This window comes from Lutjanus erythropterus, chromosome 4 (assembly GCF_056507025.1).
Source record: "Lutjanus erythropterus isolate fLutEry1 chromosome 4, fLutEry1.hap2, whole genome shotgun sequence".
Classification (NCBI taxonomy): domain Eukaryota; kingdom Metazoa; phylum Chordata; class Actinopteri; order Lutjaniformes; family Lutjanidae; genus Lutjanus; species Lutjanus erythropterus.
In genome coordinates this window covers 38256345-38276296 of record NC_139320.1, presented here as the reverse complement: position 1 = coordinate 38276296, position 19952 = coordinate 38256345, and the positions used below count along the sequence as shown (strand labels likewise).

Here is a 19952-nt window from a genome sequence, read left to right as displayed (position 1 = left end):
CTGACATTTAAGTGGAGCACTGCATACACTACAAATGTAGATTCAATAATGGAATTCAAAAACAAACATCATGATTTTAGCTTTGGTCATGGCGCATGGGTTATGAGACAAAGCGATTAGTTCATTAAAGGTAGTCTGTGTACATAACTGTTTTATGATTAACTCTACTTTGTATGTACATAATTGTATATTTAAAGTTATTAAAGTTATTATCAGGTTATTACATGATGTAAACCAAAAAACAAACCCCAAATCTCCTTTCCCACTATAAGTATGTAGCATTTAATTATACGGTCCGATATATCAACCACATAGAAGCTAATATTTTCAAGCACTGGCCCCACAGGCCACCAAAGCCCTTAATTTGGTGGCTGACGTACATTTTTCATGGCTCAAATGTGCACTTATGTAAAAACAATACAGAAAATGCGATTACGGCAACTTAATGTTGTTTTGGCGAAGGCTCACAATGTGGGGATAAGACTTGGTGGTCACAAGGGTTCACCTACACAGAATATTGGTGGCCACAGAGTCACTTTTGGTGGCAACCAGCCTTGGTTAATGAACCCTCAAATTAGAGATCTTCCAATGCATTTTTTTCCATCCTGATCAAGATTAAAAATTAGCACCAGCCAAATGCTGGTAAAATATGCAACTGCCTTGTAGATTTGCGTCACTCAACTGCCAAAAATCCATTGGTGGCTAGTAAAATTGAAAAATCCAATACCCATTTGGCCAGTAGACAAAAAGTTAGTTTGGAACTCTTTTCCTGACACTGAACCAGTGCATCAGAAAAAAAATAAAAAATCTCAGAGATCAATCCACTTGGTTGCAGAGTTTTCCCACAACTCCACAACAGTTCATTCCAATTCAGTTCACAATCACAAAAGAAAGACAACTAAAAACATCCATTTCAAGCAGAAGGGTCCCATTTCAGGGCTAATAAATTACATGGTATTGGATTGGTGCATAGACAATACCTGATCCCACATTTCAGTGTCAAAGCATATTCCCATACCAGTATTAGTGTCAGAACAACCAGAACAGGAATTACTTTACTGCAGATAAACTGATAAGTATCCCGAAACTGGTGCACATACATGCTAAATATACCTATGTATATGCACATTTAGAAACAGTGTCACTATCAGGCTACATTGTTTGTTTAACTGTGTTTTTTGTTTATGTAAAAATTAATATTGTCAAGTATATCACCTGATCTATTAAACTCTAACATATCATTATCAAAAATCCAGTGTGGATGGCTAAATTATATAGCTGTTTAATAAATGTATTAACAAAATCCTTCATCTGGAGTTTCTCTAGTCATATAACTCTAGTCCACATTTCTTAGTTTCAGATGTTCTGAAAAGATAACAAATTTCACAAAAACTTAAAAAGATGTTCTTTCTCAAACAGAATAGACAATTTCAGAGGCTGTAGCTGCAGCTCAATTTGTTCTGAATCATTTTTTAGATCTCAACTATTGCTTCCATTGAATTAACAGGTCTTTTCAGAATATTCAGTAGTAGAATATAATTTACTATGCTGTATTACAACATAGTGTAATCAGCGGTCGATACTTAGCAAAATAACAAGTACAAATGTGTGAAATTCATTAGAAGATGCTTACATTAAATTATAGCACGAGAGATGACTGAATCCAATCATAAGGGTCTTGCAAAAAATTTCATTTCTACATAAAATGTTCCAATAAACCCAGGAGAAATTCCATTACCATTACAATGCAGTGAGGGCTCCAGTTCCTCTGTGTTTTCCTCCCTTGCCTGAGGAACACCCCTGCACATATTGGATTGTACATAAAGGATTAAAAGGCTATCCCACGAAAACCCTGATCCTGGGTGTAGCTGAGAGTACTACTCCAACCATAAGCGCCTCAAATCACATCAAATTACTGATTTTAATCAAAAAATGGGCGTGCAGAGGCTATTAAAAATGTAATTTGACACAAAACTCCCTCAATTAGACTTACATAACGACACATTTTACCAACTTAGAGGATCTCATTTCAAAGCCTTTATCGTGTGGCATCAGATTACATAACAGATGATTCAGAGTAGAACTTGTGCTTGCTATGCATCAGTGTGCCAGAGAGGCCAAATAAACAAATACAGTGCCTGGAAGTCCCTTGATGCACTGCATGCAAGCAAGCATTCATTGTCAATAACCAAAACCATATCAACTGATTGTACAGAAATATATTAAAAAAGGCTAAAATGGAAGTCACAGCCAAATCATATTACACAACAAAATAATATATAAAGAGCATTATTTAAGAAGAAATTTTAGTTATTCATAAGTATTCTTTGACGTGTAAATGAGCATTGTTAAACGGTGATATTATATGTTAGATTATGACAGATTCAGTTGCAGCCAGTCTATTTTCTTTGTGTTTGTTTTATTTAAATTGTGCTGGTTGTGTTTGTTTTAATATATAATTTATATTGTACGTATATGGCAATGTGTTATGTCAGTGGACTGTTATGAAAAGTGTTAATGTGTATTTTTGTACTAGCATCTTGTAAACTGTGCTAACTTCAGAAAGATAGCCGCTGCTATGCAGACGCTAATGAGGATCTAAACAAACAAATTAGGGCTGGTTGACACTGACAAACTAAACTATCTATATTTTTGACGATATATACCAATACCATATATTGCAATAACATTATAGGGATGACAAGTGGTGCTTTTACCATATATTTACACAAATAGAGCAAAAATATGTATATATTAAATGCAAATTCAGAAAAAGTATCAAATATCCATTAAATGTTGTCTATATGGCTATCAAATAAAAATGATAAATCAAAATTTGTTGATATATTATTAATATAGGCACACACACATATATGCCGATACCATTATAGACCAATACAGCTATGATAAGCAAATATTGGTCTACGATATCCTGGATGGGCTCTACGATTTACTATAATGTAGCTTTTAAAATCAGGAAAATGCAACATTTATGTCATATTGCGATATAACAATGTCCAAAATTTAAGACAATATCTAGTCTCATGTCATAATATTAGGGATGTTAATGGTTAATCCTTAATTGACTAGTTGCCATTAAGAATTGTAAAAATCTAAAATGTATTTACTGACAGTATATGCTTTGCTGACTGAAATGCAGCCTTTAAAACAATAAAAGAGCAACACTTATGCCATATCACGTTATGATGATATTCAAAACATAAGACAATATCTAGTCTGATATCACACTATTGATATTGATAACAAACACTAACCCCTCCTCAATGCATCACACCTGCACACAGTGACAGGTGCACTTGAAATAACACGTGTGATATTTTGCACAATGTATCTTTAACTGAGAGACAGTGACTCAACCCAGAAGGCTGTGTATGTGTGCATTCATGTGTGTGAATGTGTGTGTGTGTGTGTGTGTGTGTACAAATACAGGGAGCCCAGCATCACTCCCCATAAACAACAAACACGTCCCATCCAAGCTGAAACCAAAACGACTATAAATAAATTAAAAAAAAATAATGCCCACGCCATAATCCCATTCACAATCGATTTTAATTGGATTTTAAAAAGCATGTCCCTCTTGAACATCATGTTTTATTTAATGTACAATAACGCTAAGTCAGCGCACAGGCTGGTCACGCAAAGAGCAGAATTATGTAGCCCACTGAGTGTTAGTGTGTGTCCGGAGAAAATGGAGCCCTAACACATTAGCAGCAGGCTGTCTTTACTTAAAAACAGATCACCCAGCAGCTCGTCAGTAAGCTAATTAGCAGCAGGCGCAATACCGTTGTTACCGCTGCACCTGCTAAACAGAGCGCCTGCCTGCCTGCGGGCGGAGGGAGGAGGGAGAGGGACGACCGAGAGGAGTGGATGCCTTCGGTCCTGACCACTATTAAAAGGTAGGGTCAGGATATTACGGGGAAAAAAGGACACATTTCTATCTGTAAAAAACGAGTGTGAGTGCTAAATAAGAGAGTCTTACCTGTAAAGCCCACAAGAAGCAAGGCTAGAAAAATATCCCTTAACTGGACCATCGCAACTCCCCGAGTAACGTGAACGTTAAACGGCGCAGCTAACGTTTAATCTCCGCTCGGTCCCTACGGTGTTGCCCTCGGGTTTCCTGCCTATCTTAGCAACTGTTCATCCTAATCTGTGTATATTTCTGAGCTGGTCGGTGATAATAACTGTCGGCAGCAGCAGCGGCAGCAGCTTCGGTGATGACAAGCAGCGGACAGAGATTAGCAGTGATGATGAGCGCCAGTGCTCCGTTCAAAGTCTGACTGACAAGCAGAGCCTGCTCACACACGTGGATTAATCCGCGCACACAAGCGGAATAAAGGACCTCCCGTAAAATAGTGCGCCGGTCTCAAAGGAAACCAGTGTCACGGGGAAACCCCCGTAATAAATAATGCAAAAAAATAAAAATAATAAATAATAAAGCAAAACGATCCTTATATCTGTTTCAGAATACACAAAGCAGACAATAGAGATATTTAAAGAATTAACCTTAAAGGTCAAAAGAGATATTCATTTAAATTAACGTTTTCTGTGACAGAAATGTATTTTTGATCACGTTGCCAACACCACATAAGGGAAAAACTGGTTCTAGAGTTTAAAATGATAAATAAAATAAAATGTTTGTTTCTCCAATATACAGTGCATGTACAAATATATGTGAAATAACAAGGCTCTTCTGCTTTATATCTCTATATTTTTGATCTAAATGTATATACTTATTGCTGCACACCCCTACACATAAATATTTTACCTGTTAAAAAACCATGATCGCTGTCTCCTGTTCTTACCTGTTCATAACCAGCTCTCTTTAAGCATACTTAGTGCACAATCTACATACAGTTTTATTCATTTTATCATTAGTATTGGACTACACCACTCCACCACAGTATATTTTATTTCATTTTATTATATATGACATAGTTAATTCCTGTCTCCTAACCCCTGAATTATTTTTGTCTTATGTCTTACATTTCCATTAATTTTTATTTTATTTCTATATTAATTTTTGCTTGTGTGATTTTCAACTGTTTCACTGTAATTGTTGTGCATATAGCAAACTTAAAACCTTTCATAAAGAGTTAATGAGCCATGGTGGAATAAGTGTTCATATCTTGTACATAGGTATAAGTAACAATGCAGTGTAGAAATGTAGAATGTGTTACAAAGTGCTGCATTCAAATCAAAGTAATACAAAATACACAAAAAATACAAATATACAAATCTACAAAAACTAAAAATACATATTATGGATAATGGCCCATTCCAGAATAATATCTATTGTATTTTTGCATTACTGATGCATTAATGCGTAAATGATTTTAAAACATGAGTTCACCCCCAAATCAAAAATACATATTTTTCCTTCCTTCTTTTTTTTTTTTTGCTGGAGATGTCAGCCGTAGAGATGAGAGATGTCAGGCCTCTCTCCAATATAATGGGACTAAATGGCACTTGGCCAAAAAAAAAATAAATAAAAGAAAAAAAGTACATTTGAAAATTTCAAAACTAATGTCTCTTTCCAAAAATACATATATAATTCATAGACCTTGTTGTGAGCAATTTCATGTAGGAACTACTTTCTTTCTAATAGATTGTGCCGCAGAGAGAAAGTAGCTCCAACATGAAACTGCTCGCATCAAGGTCTGTGGATTATCTTGAGTAAGTGGGAAATTATTTCTGGGGTAGTATCAAACAGATGTAGTGGAGTAAAACGATAAACTAGTAGAAAATGTAAATACTAGAATAAGGTACAACTACCTCAAAAAATGTACTTGTGAAAGGCTTTAATAATTTAGATCAGTTTTAAGCCATTAATAAGAACCTTTTTGAGTTGCCAGTAGACCTGAAACAATTAATCAGTTAATCAGTTTTTCAAGTGACAGATAAATTGGTTACTATTAAGATTAGACTGATTAATTGTTAGTCATTTTTCAAACACAAATGCCTGTGACAGTGATTTGTGAGGATTTGTTCCTTGTCTTAGTTTTAAGCGAGAGCAAATTAAAATATCTTTGGATTTTGAACTGTTCGTCAGAGCAAACACTTGATTTTAAGAGATCACCAGGGGTTTTAGGAAATTGTGATAGCGATTTTCTCCGTAGACCAAATGATTGATTGATTTACTACAGTTCAACTAATACTCAAATAATTGTTAGTAGCAGCCCTAGTTGCCAGGTTGTGGAAAAAAAAATCCACTTGAATATAGCTATGACCACTTCCCTTTTGGAGAGGGGCAGCAGTGAATCTCATTCACTCTCACCAAGTTTCATTAATTAACAATTTGTTAATAGATTATCAATATTTAGAACTGCAATATTATTGAACAGAAATTAAACCTAACCAAAGGGATTTTTGCAACATGGCAACCCAAAATGTGCTGTTAAGTTTATTATAACTGCTCTACAAAGCCTTAGTAAATTATTTGTTACTAATTAAGTGGTAACCATGATTATATAACTGCTTTTCCCAATGGCAAACAGGGTCATGAGTCTATATTCCACCATGCAACTTTTACACTTTTACTTTGCACCAAAAGACATTGGTAAAATTATATTTTTTCACATTAATTTATTCATTTAGCTGATTGGTTGATCTCTTTGGATAATTTATTTTTTCAAACCTGAGTGTGAAAAATAGTAGAATCAGCCTTCAAAACCCAACATGTGAAATTTCCTTATAAACTGTAGAGCTGAAACTCATTAAAACTCCCACATTCAGTCATTAGGTTTTATTTGACCCCCAGGAAAAGCTTCTAATTCCAGCTTTGTCCCAAACCCATTATGTACATTATGCAATAATAATGAGGTCAGAATATTTACATACAATGTGGGACTGCACAGATGTGAAAAATTGTTGGTCTAGAGTTGCACTTGTGCCATTTAGCAGTCCTAATTTCACATTTTATAACTAAATGATGATTCAGCAATTAAAATCTCAGAGAAGGCTTTTTTACTTTTAGGTCTGACAGCCACCAAAAACTTGATAGTGAGGTTGAAGCCTCCTCATAAACTCCAGATTTCCCAGCGGAGTCTCTCATTATTAGACATCATCTCTCTAGAACTCTGTACAGCTCGAACCAACGCTGTGAAGGGAAATAAAACTGACACCTTGTCCAAGGCACTGGAGAAAGTTAAATTAAGTTATATAAACCAGATGGAGAAAGTTAAATTGAATGACCAGATGGTGAAATAATGTCAGTGACTGCATACAAACACCATTACCAAGATATGGTCTACATTGTATTCAGTGGCAGCTTTTGATATGTAACAGATGGTTTTGTTTATTTCATTTTTTTTACCATATGTATATATGCGCATATGTGTGTCTGTATATCTTTTTTTTTTCACCTTTCTATTTTTCAGTCTTGGTTTTTTGAGGGGGTCATCATACCAATGTGCCATCTTAGGGTGCAGGAAGGGAGGAGGAGGAAGACTGGAGGGGCAAACAAGTTGATGAATGTCATAATACACATTGACAAGCAAGCGTACTTCTGTACTTTTGTTAAAATGATCTGTATTCAGTACAATAGATGTATGAAGAGGCTGGTGACTTGCTGTCATATGCAACTTAACCTCCAGTATTGAAAAAATAAAAAATTGATCACAAAGAAGACTCAATTGAAGCTGCAGCCCTTGTGCTATTCACTACAAAAATTATTTTGCAATGATGAAATGTCAGATTTTTAAAGGTTCTATCTTAAATATTTATTACATACTATTGCCTGTACACTACCTTAAAGGGACGGTTCACCTTGAAATTAAAAATACATATTTTCCCTCCTACCTGTAGCACTATTAATCCATCAAGATTGCTTCGGTGTGAGTTGCCAAGTTTTGGAGATCTGTCTTCGCTTGAATATAATGGAACTAAATGGCATTCAACTTGTGGTGCTCAAAGTGCCAAAACATACATTTGAAAAACTGAATAGCAATGTCTCGTTCCCAGTTACTCAAGATAATCCATAGACCTTATTGTGAGCAGTTTCATATACTGTTTTCTTCTTTTCATTGCAGAACTACAACCACCAACCAAATCACTGCACAGAAGTCAAGTCAAGAAAGAAAATAGTTCCTACTGGGGCTGCTTAATTATCAATTAATCTGCCAATTATTTCATAGGTAATTGATAGATTGTTGAGTGTATATGATGTCAAAAATATTTGAAAAATGTTCTTCAAGATTTCCCAAAGCCCAGAGAGACATCTTCAAAATGCTTCTTCTGTCCAACCAACAGTCCAAAACCTGAAGACTCCCAAATGTTTGACATTTTTGCTTGAAAAACAGATTATCAAAATAGTTCTCAATTAAAACAGGAATCTGTAATATTTTTACATTACATCTTACATTATTCACACAATAATATATATCTATTTTGCTGCGCAGCAGAACATTGTTTTTTTTCAGTGAAATGCTGTCAAACAGTTTGACATTATGTTTGAAGTACAGCATGTAGACCTTAAAAATCTCCCAAACAAAAACCACAGCCATCGCCTCCTCATACTTTTGCAAAGCACTGACTGCTGTGAGTCAAATACTCCCCCCTGACCCCCCTCAACCCCACCAATGACCGAAGAGAGCCTTACGCAACACACTTTTATTTAGGCCTCACATTGAATGGTACCTGAGAGAACAGACATGCAAGGGAAGAGAATGCTGTTTGCTCGCACAGCAGGGAGGAACCGTAGCATTTGGCACCCTGAGAGGTCGGTTTGCCTTTGATTTGCACTGTTGGCCAGCAGAGAGAGGCAATGGGCCAAAATTTAATAAACTCAAATCAATCTGTGGACTGGCTGTGAATGTATTGTGGTCAAATCTTTCACATTCGCTGCAACCCATCCTTCTGCAGCAATTCAGACTCCAAACATACCAGCACAGAGAGCACGGCCCCAAAAAATGTCCACACAGACAGACACCTCTTTCTCTTTTAAAAATCTGTCTACCGAGAAGTGACGACGCTCTGAGAAATAAAGGTGCTAACAAGAACCATAAAGGGTTCCTTGATGTGCCTTTTTGGCTCCTGGTAGAACCTATATAAAGGTTCCACTTGGAACCATTTCAGAGAGTTCTACCTAAGACCCAATATGAAGAGTTATACCTAGAACTGTCTGTGAAACATTCCACCCAGAACCCCCAATGAGATGTTCTACAGAGTACCTTTCTATGGTGTAATGGCTCCTCCCAGAACCCTCCCTGGGGTGTTCCATCCAGAACCCATCCACCTTGCGTGCTAACAAAAACTCACCCAGGGGGTTCTACTGAGAACCTTTTTATAAACCAAGTGTTTCATCTAGAACCACCAAGGGGATTTTACCAAGAACCTTTTCTGTATTTGATCTAAAACACCGTCGAAGGTTTCTACTGAGAACCTTTTTATATTCCAAGGATTTTATCTAGAACTTACCAAGGGTACTCTACAAAGAACCTTTTTATGCTTTAAGGGTTTTATCTAAAACACAGCCAAGGGGTTCTACTGAGAACCTTTTTATATAACAAGTATTTTATCTAGAACCCACCAACAGGATTTTACAAAGGACCTTTTCATATCTCAATGGTTTTATCTTGAACATAGTCAAAGGCTTCTAAGAACCTTTTTATGTTCCAAGGCTTTTAACTAGAACCTATCAAGAGGGTTCTACTGAGAACCTTTTTATATTTCAATTGTTTAATGTAGAAACCACCCTGGGGGTTTTACTGAAAACCTTTTTATTTTCCAAGGCTTTTACCTAGAGTCCACCAAGGGGATTTTACTAAGAACCTTTTTTATATTCCAAGGGTTTTATCTTGAACACACTCAGGAGGTTCTACAGAGAATTATATTATATTATAGTACAAAAACCCTTGAACCTTTGCATAAGAGTTTCTCAAGGATTGTAGGGGGGGTTCTTTGAATGAAAAGGGTTCTTAATGGAACCCTTAGTTTTACAAAGAATCCCTGACAAACCCTCTTTAAAAATGATTCTTCAGAAGCATCTGGGTAGAACCTCAGGGCCTCAGGAAGAACCTTTTTGGAACCCTTACTTCTGAGAGTGATGGAGAAGCATGGCAGCAGAGAGGTAAGCAGGGTGGGTTTGGGGCTCTGTGAGGGGGAGGGGAGCTTTGACTGGCGTTTGTGCCTCAGCATCACAGATAGGAAAAGTATGACTCAGCTGATGACTCATACATATAAATGCCCTCCGAAATATACTGTAGTGTTTTATTCAGTGTGCGCTGGAGTTGAAAAGCTGATGTAGCTTGTTTTTATTTTTGGGTTATCTTGTTAGTGTTGCGGCTCACGAACACTTGAATTTCCAAGAAAAAAATTGAGTGGTTTCTTTTAAAGGATGAAAAATGAGGATAAATGTATAAATCCTTCTGCTCAAGTAATTATTTATGGTTATTAAATCTCACAGGTCCCGTCAGCCAAATTCCTGGGTGTTAATTAATAAGAGGCTTAACTGGAGACATCATTTTCAATTAGAAAAACTGACAAAATCATATCATCTGAGAGAATCTGTCCAGTTTAATAGAGATATGTGAGTGTGCGTGTGGGTTTTTTCTTAAAATTGAGGTTGTGCTTGGTTACAATTATATAAACTTCCAGTTCAGTTCATATGTAGACTACAGAACCATGTTTTTCATAGATTTTGAACTTTTGAACCTTAACAAAACACAAAAACAGCAGGAGTCACAGCTTTGCAAACACGAAATAGCAAAGGTAATTAAAACAAAGTCCAATCCAGAGGGGTCCACTATGTCTGGTTGCCATATCTTAATAAATCCCTCAACATTGTCCTTAAGGACATAAGTCATCTTCTCCATAGGGAGTATTCTCTCAGTACCTCCTTATGCCAGTCATTCAGCATAAGGATGTCCTTAGAAATTTAATCAGTTTAGCTCTAACCAGAGTTTTGCAAAACTAGGTTTAAAATGAGTAAATCCTGTTAACTTCCAGTTGCTCTGTATTCCTTAACAAAATGTTGCATTGTTTGCTAGCTGGCTAAAGTAAAAATAACTTATATTGTTTGCTGACCAGCTCAAAAAATGTTATATTGTTTGCTACATATAGCTACAAAAAAAAAAGTTAAAAAGTTAAAATATTACATTATCTGCTAGCTAGTTAAAAAGTAATCAAAATGTACTAAAAAAAACTAAGTTACATTGTATGCTAGCTGGAAAAAAACTTATGTTTGATAGCTGGCTTAAAGGTTTTAAAAACATTGCATTGTTTACTAGCTAGCTAAAAAGTTGGTTAGCCTAGTTAGCCTACTCATGATGGTCCGGCTGAGAATTATTTTGCTCAATCCATCTCAAAAAGGCAGCCATTATAAAAGTTAAACCTTCTCAAGTGTCAGTTTAAAGTTAATACTGGATCTCAAGTTTAAAATTTTATTGCAACAGAATTAATTTAAATTTATGTTTACAATAAAAACTAAACTGATGTTTAAAGTTTGGTGCAACGTTGATTAAATTATGATTTAATCAGGTTTAAAAATGAATCCTTGTTGGTGCAAACCAGTCTGAATGTATATATTGTTTTTCTACTGACGCCTATCTGATATTCTAGGTCAGTCTGCCATTGATTTCGGATGAGTTGTGTTTTTGTCTTTATGGTACAATCTTATTTCTGTTTTTCTGTTAGTCTGTGTGGTCGTATAACTAAGACACCCACATGCCCTTATCTCCTTCAGTAAAACATACTTTGAGAGAAAAATTGTATTAATGTATCCCCCATGAGCCATCAACTCCATTTTTCTTTTAACTGAATATGCTGTCCATCTGTGGCAAAGCAAACATAACATGCTCTTTCATCTACTCAAATCACGCAGAATCCCTCTCTAAACTTTGCCAAGATTTATTTATTCTCATGTTCAATCACATACAGTCGTAATATCAGCAGTATTAGTGCTGTTTGGACACGCTGATAAATGTAATCTCCGTTTGTCTCACTCTCCTCAGTTTACAGAGACAGAGCGAGTACACAGTCATTTTTACAAAAACATGTACAACCCTGTGAAACTTCAAACGTTCGTTTCATTACCCACCAGGCTGCCTGGAGTTATTTTGTGCTCTTCATCTCTGTGTTTCTCTCTGAACAGTAGTGTATATCTCCCCCTCTTTCGCCTGCCTCCTCTCATCCTCCCTCACCCATTAGAGCCCTGACCACACATGCATACTCTGTGGAGCTCACGCCTACATGCACATATACACGTGCAACACATTTACAGATACTTTTTCAACGTTAATTACTACAACTACTGAGCATTTAGTCCTTCTCTCTATGAATTACCAAGTCAAAGTCTTACCTATCTATCACAATATTGGCCATACTGTCTAGTATATTTCCTCGGGAGGATACATGTGAGCATCCTCCACTGTAGGAAGTTTTAAAATAGCTTCTCCTGCCTCCTCCACTACTGTAACAGAAGGCTACATACAGTACTATTATGAACATTGGTTTCCGGGTCATGGGAGAAAAGTGGAGGTCAGTGGTGCAGGGAGGGAGGAGCGTTCATGATACATGCTCAGTGGATATCAGTGTGACTAACGAGAAAAACAGGGATGTTATTAAGACCCTCCCCTTCTAACCAACCCTCGCAGTGTATATCTATCAAATAATCAATTTTAAATCAGGCGAAGGCAAATAAATAAGAAAATCCCACTGTGGTGTTGTTGTGGCTCAGCAGGCTGGTAGAAAATGCAGCATCATGGTCGGGCAAAACACCAGATTTGAATCGAGCTCTATAGGCTTTATTCTCAGCAGCCATTTTTAAATGAAATAGTTGGTAAACACAGGTAAACACAACAATGATACTAATTAATGTTTTGTTGCATTCAGGTCAAACAGAGTCAGGGTGCAGCTAATGTGCATGTTGGCCTCATTGTGAGGCTCTGCTACACTAAATAAAACAGGACCTTAATTAGTCATATTTCAGTCAAAGAGCTTGTATTTGCATATGAAATGTGGGAAATTCATTATGTAATTTGTCATTTTATTCATGCTTTCTTGTTTCCACAGCATTATTACTGTCTGTAGCTTTGTGTACAGTATGTTACTGTAGATTTTCAATGCATTCCAGGAAAATATTACTGTAAATCTAAGTACAGTAATACAAACTGGCCAGGAAAAACAACCACAAACTGCAATCTTCAAATTGAAGACCACCACTGATGTAAGTGCAGTATTATGCTTTAATTTAAGTTTTAATATCAAAGCTCAGGAATATTTCCTTGCAAACAAAAATTACAGTAGCATAAAGTTAAAGTTATTCTAGAAGAACAGTGCATCACTTTGATGTTCTGTAACATTACCAATGAATAATCCATAGCTAACCTAGCTAACTCAGCCAGCTAATGCTAGCATAACATAGCTATCATGTTAGCTTGTCAGTAATAGCCAATCACATTTAATTGTATTTCACTGGATAGTCTATTTAAGTTAACTAAACCTTCTGTTTTTGATGGAGCCTTAGGGGGGTTAAGGTCAGACCCATAGTGATGCCTAAAATGTGACAATATCAGTTTGTACAGACTGTATTACATTTCCAAAATACAAATTAGGCTATTGTCTCCTATTTTGTTGTATTTTATTTTGATGCATTTAGGCTGGGTTGCACCAACAATGATTATTTTTGAACTTAAACCTCTCTTTAAACCTCTGTTTAGTTAAACCTAAAGCTAAGATAAGTTAAACCTCAATTAATTCTCAATTATGTTGCACCAAAAGTTTAAACTCCAATTTCAAATTTGATCCAATATCAACTTTAAATTTATACTTGAGGGGGTACTTTTAAAATAGTTGCGTTTTTGAAAATACATCTCATTCGTCAAAGAAAGTTAATGGACAGATTCAACACGCTTGAGCTTTATTATGTGTATCTTCTTTCTTTCACTCCGGTTGCTAGGTTTTTCTTAGAGAAGAAATTAGAGCTTCAATGCCGACCCATCATATGTAGGCTTAGGTTAAGAGGGCTAACTGACGTTTTAGCTAGCAAGCAAACAACGTAACATGTTTTCAAACTGTAGCACTTTTAACTAGCTTGCAAGCAATATAAAGTTTTTAAAATACATTTCAGGTAGCTAGCAAGCAATGTTATGTTTTATTTACTTTTTAGCTAGTTATTCCCCATCTTTAATACTTAGTAGCTAGGTCATGCCAGCGCTCAAATTCATTTTTATGGATTTATTTTTAATTTGGTTAAGCAAGCATGTCCATATTGATTGAACTACTATTACATTTTAGTTAAGCAACATCACTAAACTTGGATGGAATAAATTTAGTCCAGTTTTTAATTGTTCAACAGAGCTCTGCTTGATTTTAAATCTGAATTTTCTCATTTTAAAACTTTTTTTTTACTAAACTCTAATTAGAACTTATCTTGGGTTAAATTAATCTATGTTGATTCAACTCAGTCTTAATGCACAGGTATTTGTAAGATACATTTTAATGTATTTGTGCCTATCTCTGATCACTGGTAACACCTGTGTTTACTCTATTCCATATCAACATGACTACCACGAAAAAGCTCTATTATTGCTGGATACTATATATTTCTTTTAAAAACAAAGACCTGTCATTTCAACCTTGAAAGTAGCCTTCCACAATCCAGAAGTCACAAGTGGGGACACAAGTGCCAGAGCTCTTGGCGACTCTAATTCAATGTTCTGCAGTCTAGATGAATGACTCGGTGAAAAGCTTTGAGAGAGCCAGGAGCACGGTTCCGTCATTCAATTATCACCTTTAGTGCAGAAAGACTGGGCTTCCTATAATCTCAGGACTAAGGGGTGCGTATCGGTTTGCTGGAGTGGGAGATGGTGTTGTCAGACAGTGGATTCATTGTCCTGAGAGTCTGTCCTGCAAGGCACACAGGGCCCCTTTGTGGACGGCAGATATTAATCTGCGTAGGCAGAGATCTGGAGGAGTCTGACTAAGCTCACATACAACCACACACATCAGTACACACAGAGACACACAGAGACCCGGCCATATGCATATTCATTATGTAACAGCAGGAAGAGAGGATGCAGTGTCCCACCACATACAGCATCCCCCATCATAAAGATGTAATTCTTTTGAGATGATTTACACAATAAGCGCAAGCTTGTCGTCACCGCTGCAGACATAAGGTGCCACTGCCAGATGTCATTGCAATGCTCATCATCACCAGTACAAAGAGGGCTTAGTTCCAGTGCCAGACCAGTGACAACACTTTACCTCTGCCTATTCTGACCACATGCTGACACAGCCAACTGAGTCACACAAAGAATTCAATTAAATTAGAAGGAAAACTGTTGGTCCCTGAATGGTCTTTTGTTCCTTAAATACTGAAAATGTTCTTCTACAAAGTGCACCACTTTCAGGTATGACTGGATTAAATTAACCAGGTAAAAAACGTATGTGAAAGTGCATTAAATTTCAGTACACTTTACACAGTTAAGTACACTTAAGTACACTTAATTGTATTTCAATAATGTTTGGTAGCACTAAAGTTAGGTTATTAGCATCAAGTACATTGTTAGTAAATCGAAAAATAGAAAAATATACTTTATACACCAAAATCATGAGCATACTAAGTATACAAAATTAAGTGTGCTTATCTGTACTTATCTAAAACCCATGTTAAGTCTACTTTAGTGTACATTTTTTTGGTTATTTATTTATTTATTAATTTTAAACCAGGTATGAAATCCAAATACAAGAACCACCACCAGTGGTGGAAGGTAACTAACTGAATTACTGTACTTAAATACTTTACTTAAGTATTTTCTTCCCATATCACTTTTTTTTTAACTTCCACTCCACTATATTTCACTTGAAAATACTTTTCCACACTTCAGTTATGATTTTGCATGCAAAGCATATGAAATGACACAGGTACAGCTGCAACAATTCACTGACTAACTGATTAACAATTTTGAGAATTCATGCAAAAACATTTTGTGATTGCAGCTTTACAGATATAAGGATTGCTGCTTTTCCTTTGAGTTATTTTAATAGTTTCAGTTTATTAGTATTACTTTATTTTGACTGTGGGTTGGACAAAATAAAAATGGTGAAGGTGTCACTTTTGGTTCTGGGTATACTGTGATGAGCATTGCTCACTATTTTCTTTCTGTCTGTCTTTCTTTCTTTTTTTTTTAACAAACCAAACAATCAGTTAATTAATGGAAAAATAACCAGCAAATTAGTCCACAAGGAAAATAACCTTAAATTACAGTCATGTACAAAATAGCTATAAATGAGCTCCACATCAATCAACTACAAAAAAAAAACCCTGCTTTTACATTATTGCATCAGTAATAATAATCCAATCATATAATATAGTTTAACAGTCACATTGGACATGCTCTGCATTAAGTACTTTTAATTCTTTAAGTACATTTTCTGATTATACTTACATTATTTACCTTAAGAAATATTTTCAAAGCAACAGTATTTTTTATAAAGTGATATTACTATTATAATTTGACTTCAGTAAATGATCTGAATACCTCTACTACTGACAACCACAAACTGCAGCAGCATCACATTCAGTGTTGAATCAACATCTTTCTCTGATAATTAAGCAAGGTGTGTTAGATAAGCAAGTAAGTGGATCCGGCTATTTCCTCCATCTCCTGAACATCTGCAGTAAGACACATTTAAATGAATTTCAGGAGAGATCTGCATAATTTCAGCTTTCAATGTTCTGTTTAAGCTCTGAATCAAATTAAAAGATGCATGGCAGAAAATAAGAGTCAAATGAAACCAACCAAAAACGATGTAACAGTAAACATATCTTGGATATCTGCTGCCACCTAGAGATTTAACAACATCACAGCACGTGCATGGAGCCTTAAATAAGATGGCGATGCCTCCTTTAAAGCTGTAATGTGGTCTTTCTGCCATGTGGGGGCAGCATAACTCTACTTTAACTGTGATCCTGTCAGCAGATTTTCATCTTTGCTATTATAATTCATGCATGGACAGTGTACAAATGGAATTAAGAATTAATGAGGACTAATGTTGATCACTTTTCTACTGTAAAAGCGATGTGATTTGGGAAAATAGAAGATAATAGATTTTCATCGTGTGCCCATGGTGTCTGGCCCCAGACCTGACAGTCTGAGTCTGACCCAACACTCCAGCTGGATGATGGGAGGTTTAACACACAACAGGCTGCAGGCAACAACTGCAGTGATGTTTGCTGAATCTGGTGTGGCTGCTGTTTGTTTCCCTTTTTGTATTATATGTTGTTTTTAAGCAAATGTTATACTTAATAATCTCATCCTCACAGCTCAGAAATTTGCATCTATTTTTTCTGTGTTTATTTTGTGATATTTTCGCACAGTTTTTCACACATCACATTGCGTCTGGTGTCTTGCTGTGCAGAGACATTGAACTAATTCTAAACTGGCAGCAGTGATACATGAAACTGTTTGCATTCACTGTCACTGGAGATTATATCTAATATAAGTAGTTGCATAATGCCAGTGTTACAGGGCTAGATCAGATTGCTTGAAGTGGGGTTGTATGAGGTACTTATCATAGCTACAGTAGATAGTGGTTGCCACAGTTTAGCTAGCTGAGCAAGGGAGGGAGGAGGGGCCAACTTTGAATTGTGTATTTACAACAGCACAGTAGCTCACAGACAGCTATAACTATAGCGAACTGGTTTTAACTTAATTTGGACATTGGACCCATCAACCATGCTGAGTGTTGTAGCTACATTACTAATATTTTCAAATTGCCCACAAAAGGTAACTTATAACGTTAACATATATTAATTCAACTGGAAAACATTCAGTTAAAAATGATAATACTGTATAATAATACATGATACTGTATACAGCGTTGCCTCCCAAAGTGCTGCATTAAGATTTTAACTTCAACCGAGTAAGAAGTCACGTCTTTAGTGTTAGAAAACATCAGAAGTGCTCACCAATTTAGATTAATCTGCTACGAAAGTATCTCAGTGCAGCAGAAAAACTGGTGATCTGTGTTTGACATCCACATTCTCACTTATGGTGAGGTCAGGTCACAAACCCAAAGTTCAAGTCCAACCTGCGAAATTCACTTTTGACCAAAAGAACACCCAAAATACATCTGGCTGAGTATAAATGTATAATATTTGGATTGATCTAACATGACTCAGTTATGGTCACCCAATCAATGTCCACAATAGTAGATTGTTTAGCTTCCTACACCGTGTCTCCTGCTGCTTCTCCAAACTGGGGTTGTCTTGACTCCTATCTATTGTAGATAATATACTGACTATGGGTAAGTACCTCAGATGATCCCTCTTCAAAAACTCTGAACTGTCCCTTTAAGGCAGTTTGAGACATGCTCTCAAAGCTAAATTTAAAATTTCCATTATCACTTATGTCTGTCTCTTAATTTTTAATTATGTATTTCTTTTTCTGAATCCAATCCAAATTGATAAAAACAATAAAACAAAATACACGTGTTTTGTGTTAAATGTCACATTTTAAATGACATTGTTATCAGTAAATGAGTATTCACTCTATTTTTAGTACCTCGGCAGTGATGTGATATGCTCTAAAAACAGCCCTCACTGTCATCACCATCAACATGCACAGACAGCCTCATTTAAATACCACAATAACAGACAAAATTATTGCAATAGATCCCTGAAATAAAACTTAAATTACAATCTGATAATGACTTCAACACTGATGTTTAATCTAAAACAGGTGGCAAAGAGCTGGCTGGAGTTATAAATCCATCAAAACACAAGCAAACAGCCTCCTCTCCAAATGCACTTGTCATTATTTATAAAGGGTATTAACAATTAGAGTAACGGACTCATTTTAAGACTCTTGCTGCAGACTAGTCAAACATCCTGTAAACCGAGCTTAGCATGCAGCAGCTTCTGTAATGTGCAGTGACAGTTCGCATCAGATCCCGGGTCTTTCAAGAAGCCTGTCACTTTGGATTTCACTCAAGATGTATGACAAGCCTCTAACATACTCAAACCCCATTTGAAACCCGGGGCTATGCAGAACACTGCTCTCAGTCATCAAACTGCCTTCGAGATGCTCTCTGCAATACTCAAACACCAAAGAAGTAAAGAAAAGATGATGAGAGATCCATGAAATGGGTGATTGATCAAAAGGGTGATCTTTACATGTACAGTATGACATGATATACACTGATTGTATCTCAAGAGGTTAAAGGAAATACAGCTGAAGAGTAATTTTATTTGAAATAAAATAGGTCATTGCTTTGCTTCTACACTCTGAGAAATAAAGACGCTAACTAGAACCATAAAATGTTTTTTTTGGCTCGTCCCCATGGGAGAACACTTTTTTGGTCCCTGGTAGAATATTTCCATTATTATTTCAACATTTCTTGAAGAACTCTTTCGTCCAAAAAAGATTCTTTGGATGAAAAGTGTTCTTAATGAAAACCTTGGTCTTACAAAGAACCCTTAAAGTTAAGTTTAGTTAAATCTCACGCTACCAGATCTCAAGCCAAAAGCTGGTCATACAAGACAAACAGGGTTAAAACTACAGGATGGATCACACATCCACAGGAGAAAAGACATATTAAATGATGTATTATTGAATTTTATGAATTTATATCAGACCGGGCAGAGGAAAATCAATTCAAATTGATTAATTGATTTTTTTTTAACCCAGCCCTAACTGCAAACCTTTATATTGTCCAAGGATTTTATCTAGAAACCACCCAAGGATTTCTACCAGGAACCTTTTTATATTCCAAGGGTTTTAACCCTGAGAACACCTTTATATTCCAATAGTTTTATCTAGAACCCACTGAGGTGGTTTTGCTGAGAACCCTTTTATATTATGGTACAAGGAACCCTTGATGAAAGAATTCGTCAACGATTTCAACAATTCTTGAAGAACTCTTTTTTTTCCCCAAAAGGGGTTCCTTGGATGAAAGGATCCTTAGTCTTATAAAGAACTCTTGATCAG

The 19952-nt window shown here is 36.0% G+C and overlaps 1 protein-coding gene across 9 annotated transcripts in view; it reads right to left on the bottom strand.

Annotated features, from left to right (window-relative positions):
* The window catches only part of ncam1b (neural cell adhesion molecule 1b), a 114113-nt gene extending 109816 nt beyond the window's left edge, over window positions 1-4297 (bottom strand). For all 9 annotated transcript variants that reach the window (XM_084717902.1, XM_084717903.1, XM_084717906.1 and 6 more), the window contains exon 1: window positions 4001-4297. In XM_084717902.1, the coding sequence (XP_084574028.1) occupies window positions 4001-4052 (52 nt within the window). In that variant the 5' untranslated portion in view covers window positions 4053-4297. The remainder of the gene's footprint in view (window positions 1-4000) is intronic.
* Window positions 4298-19952: the final 15655 nt, after the last annotated feature.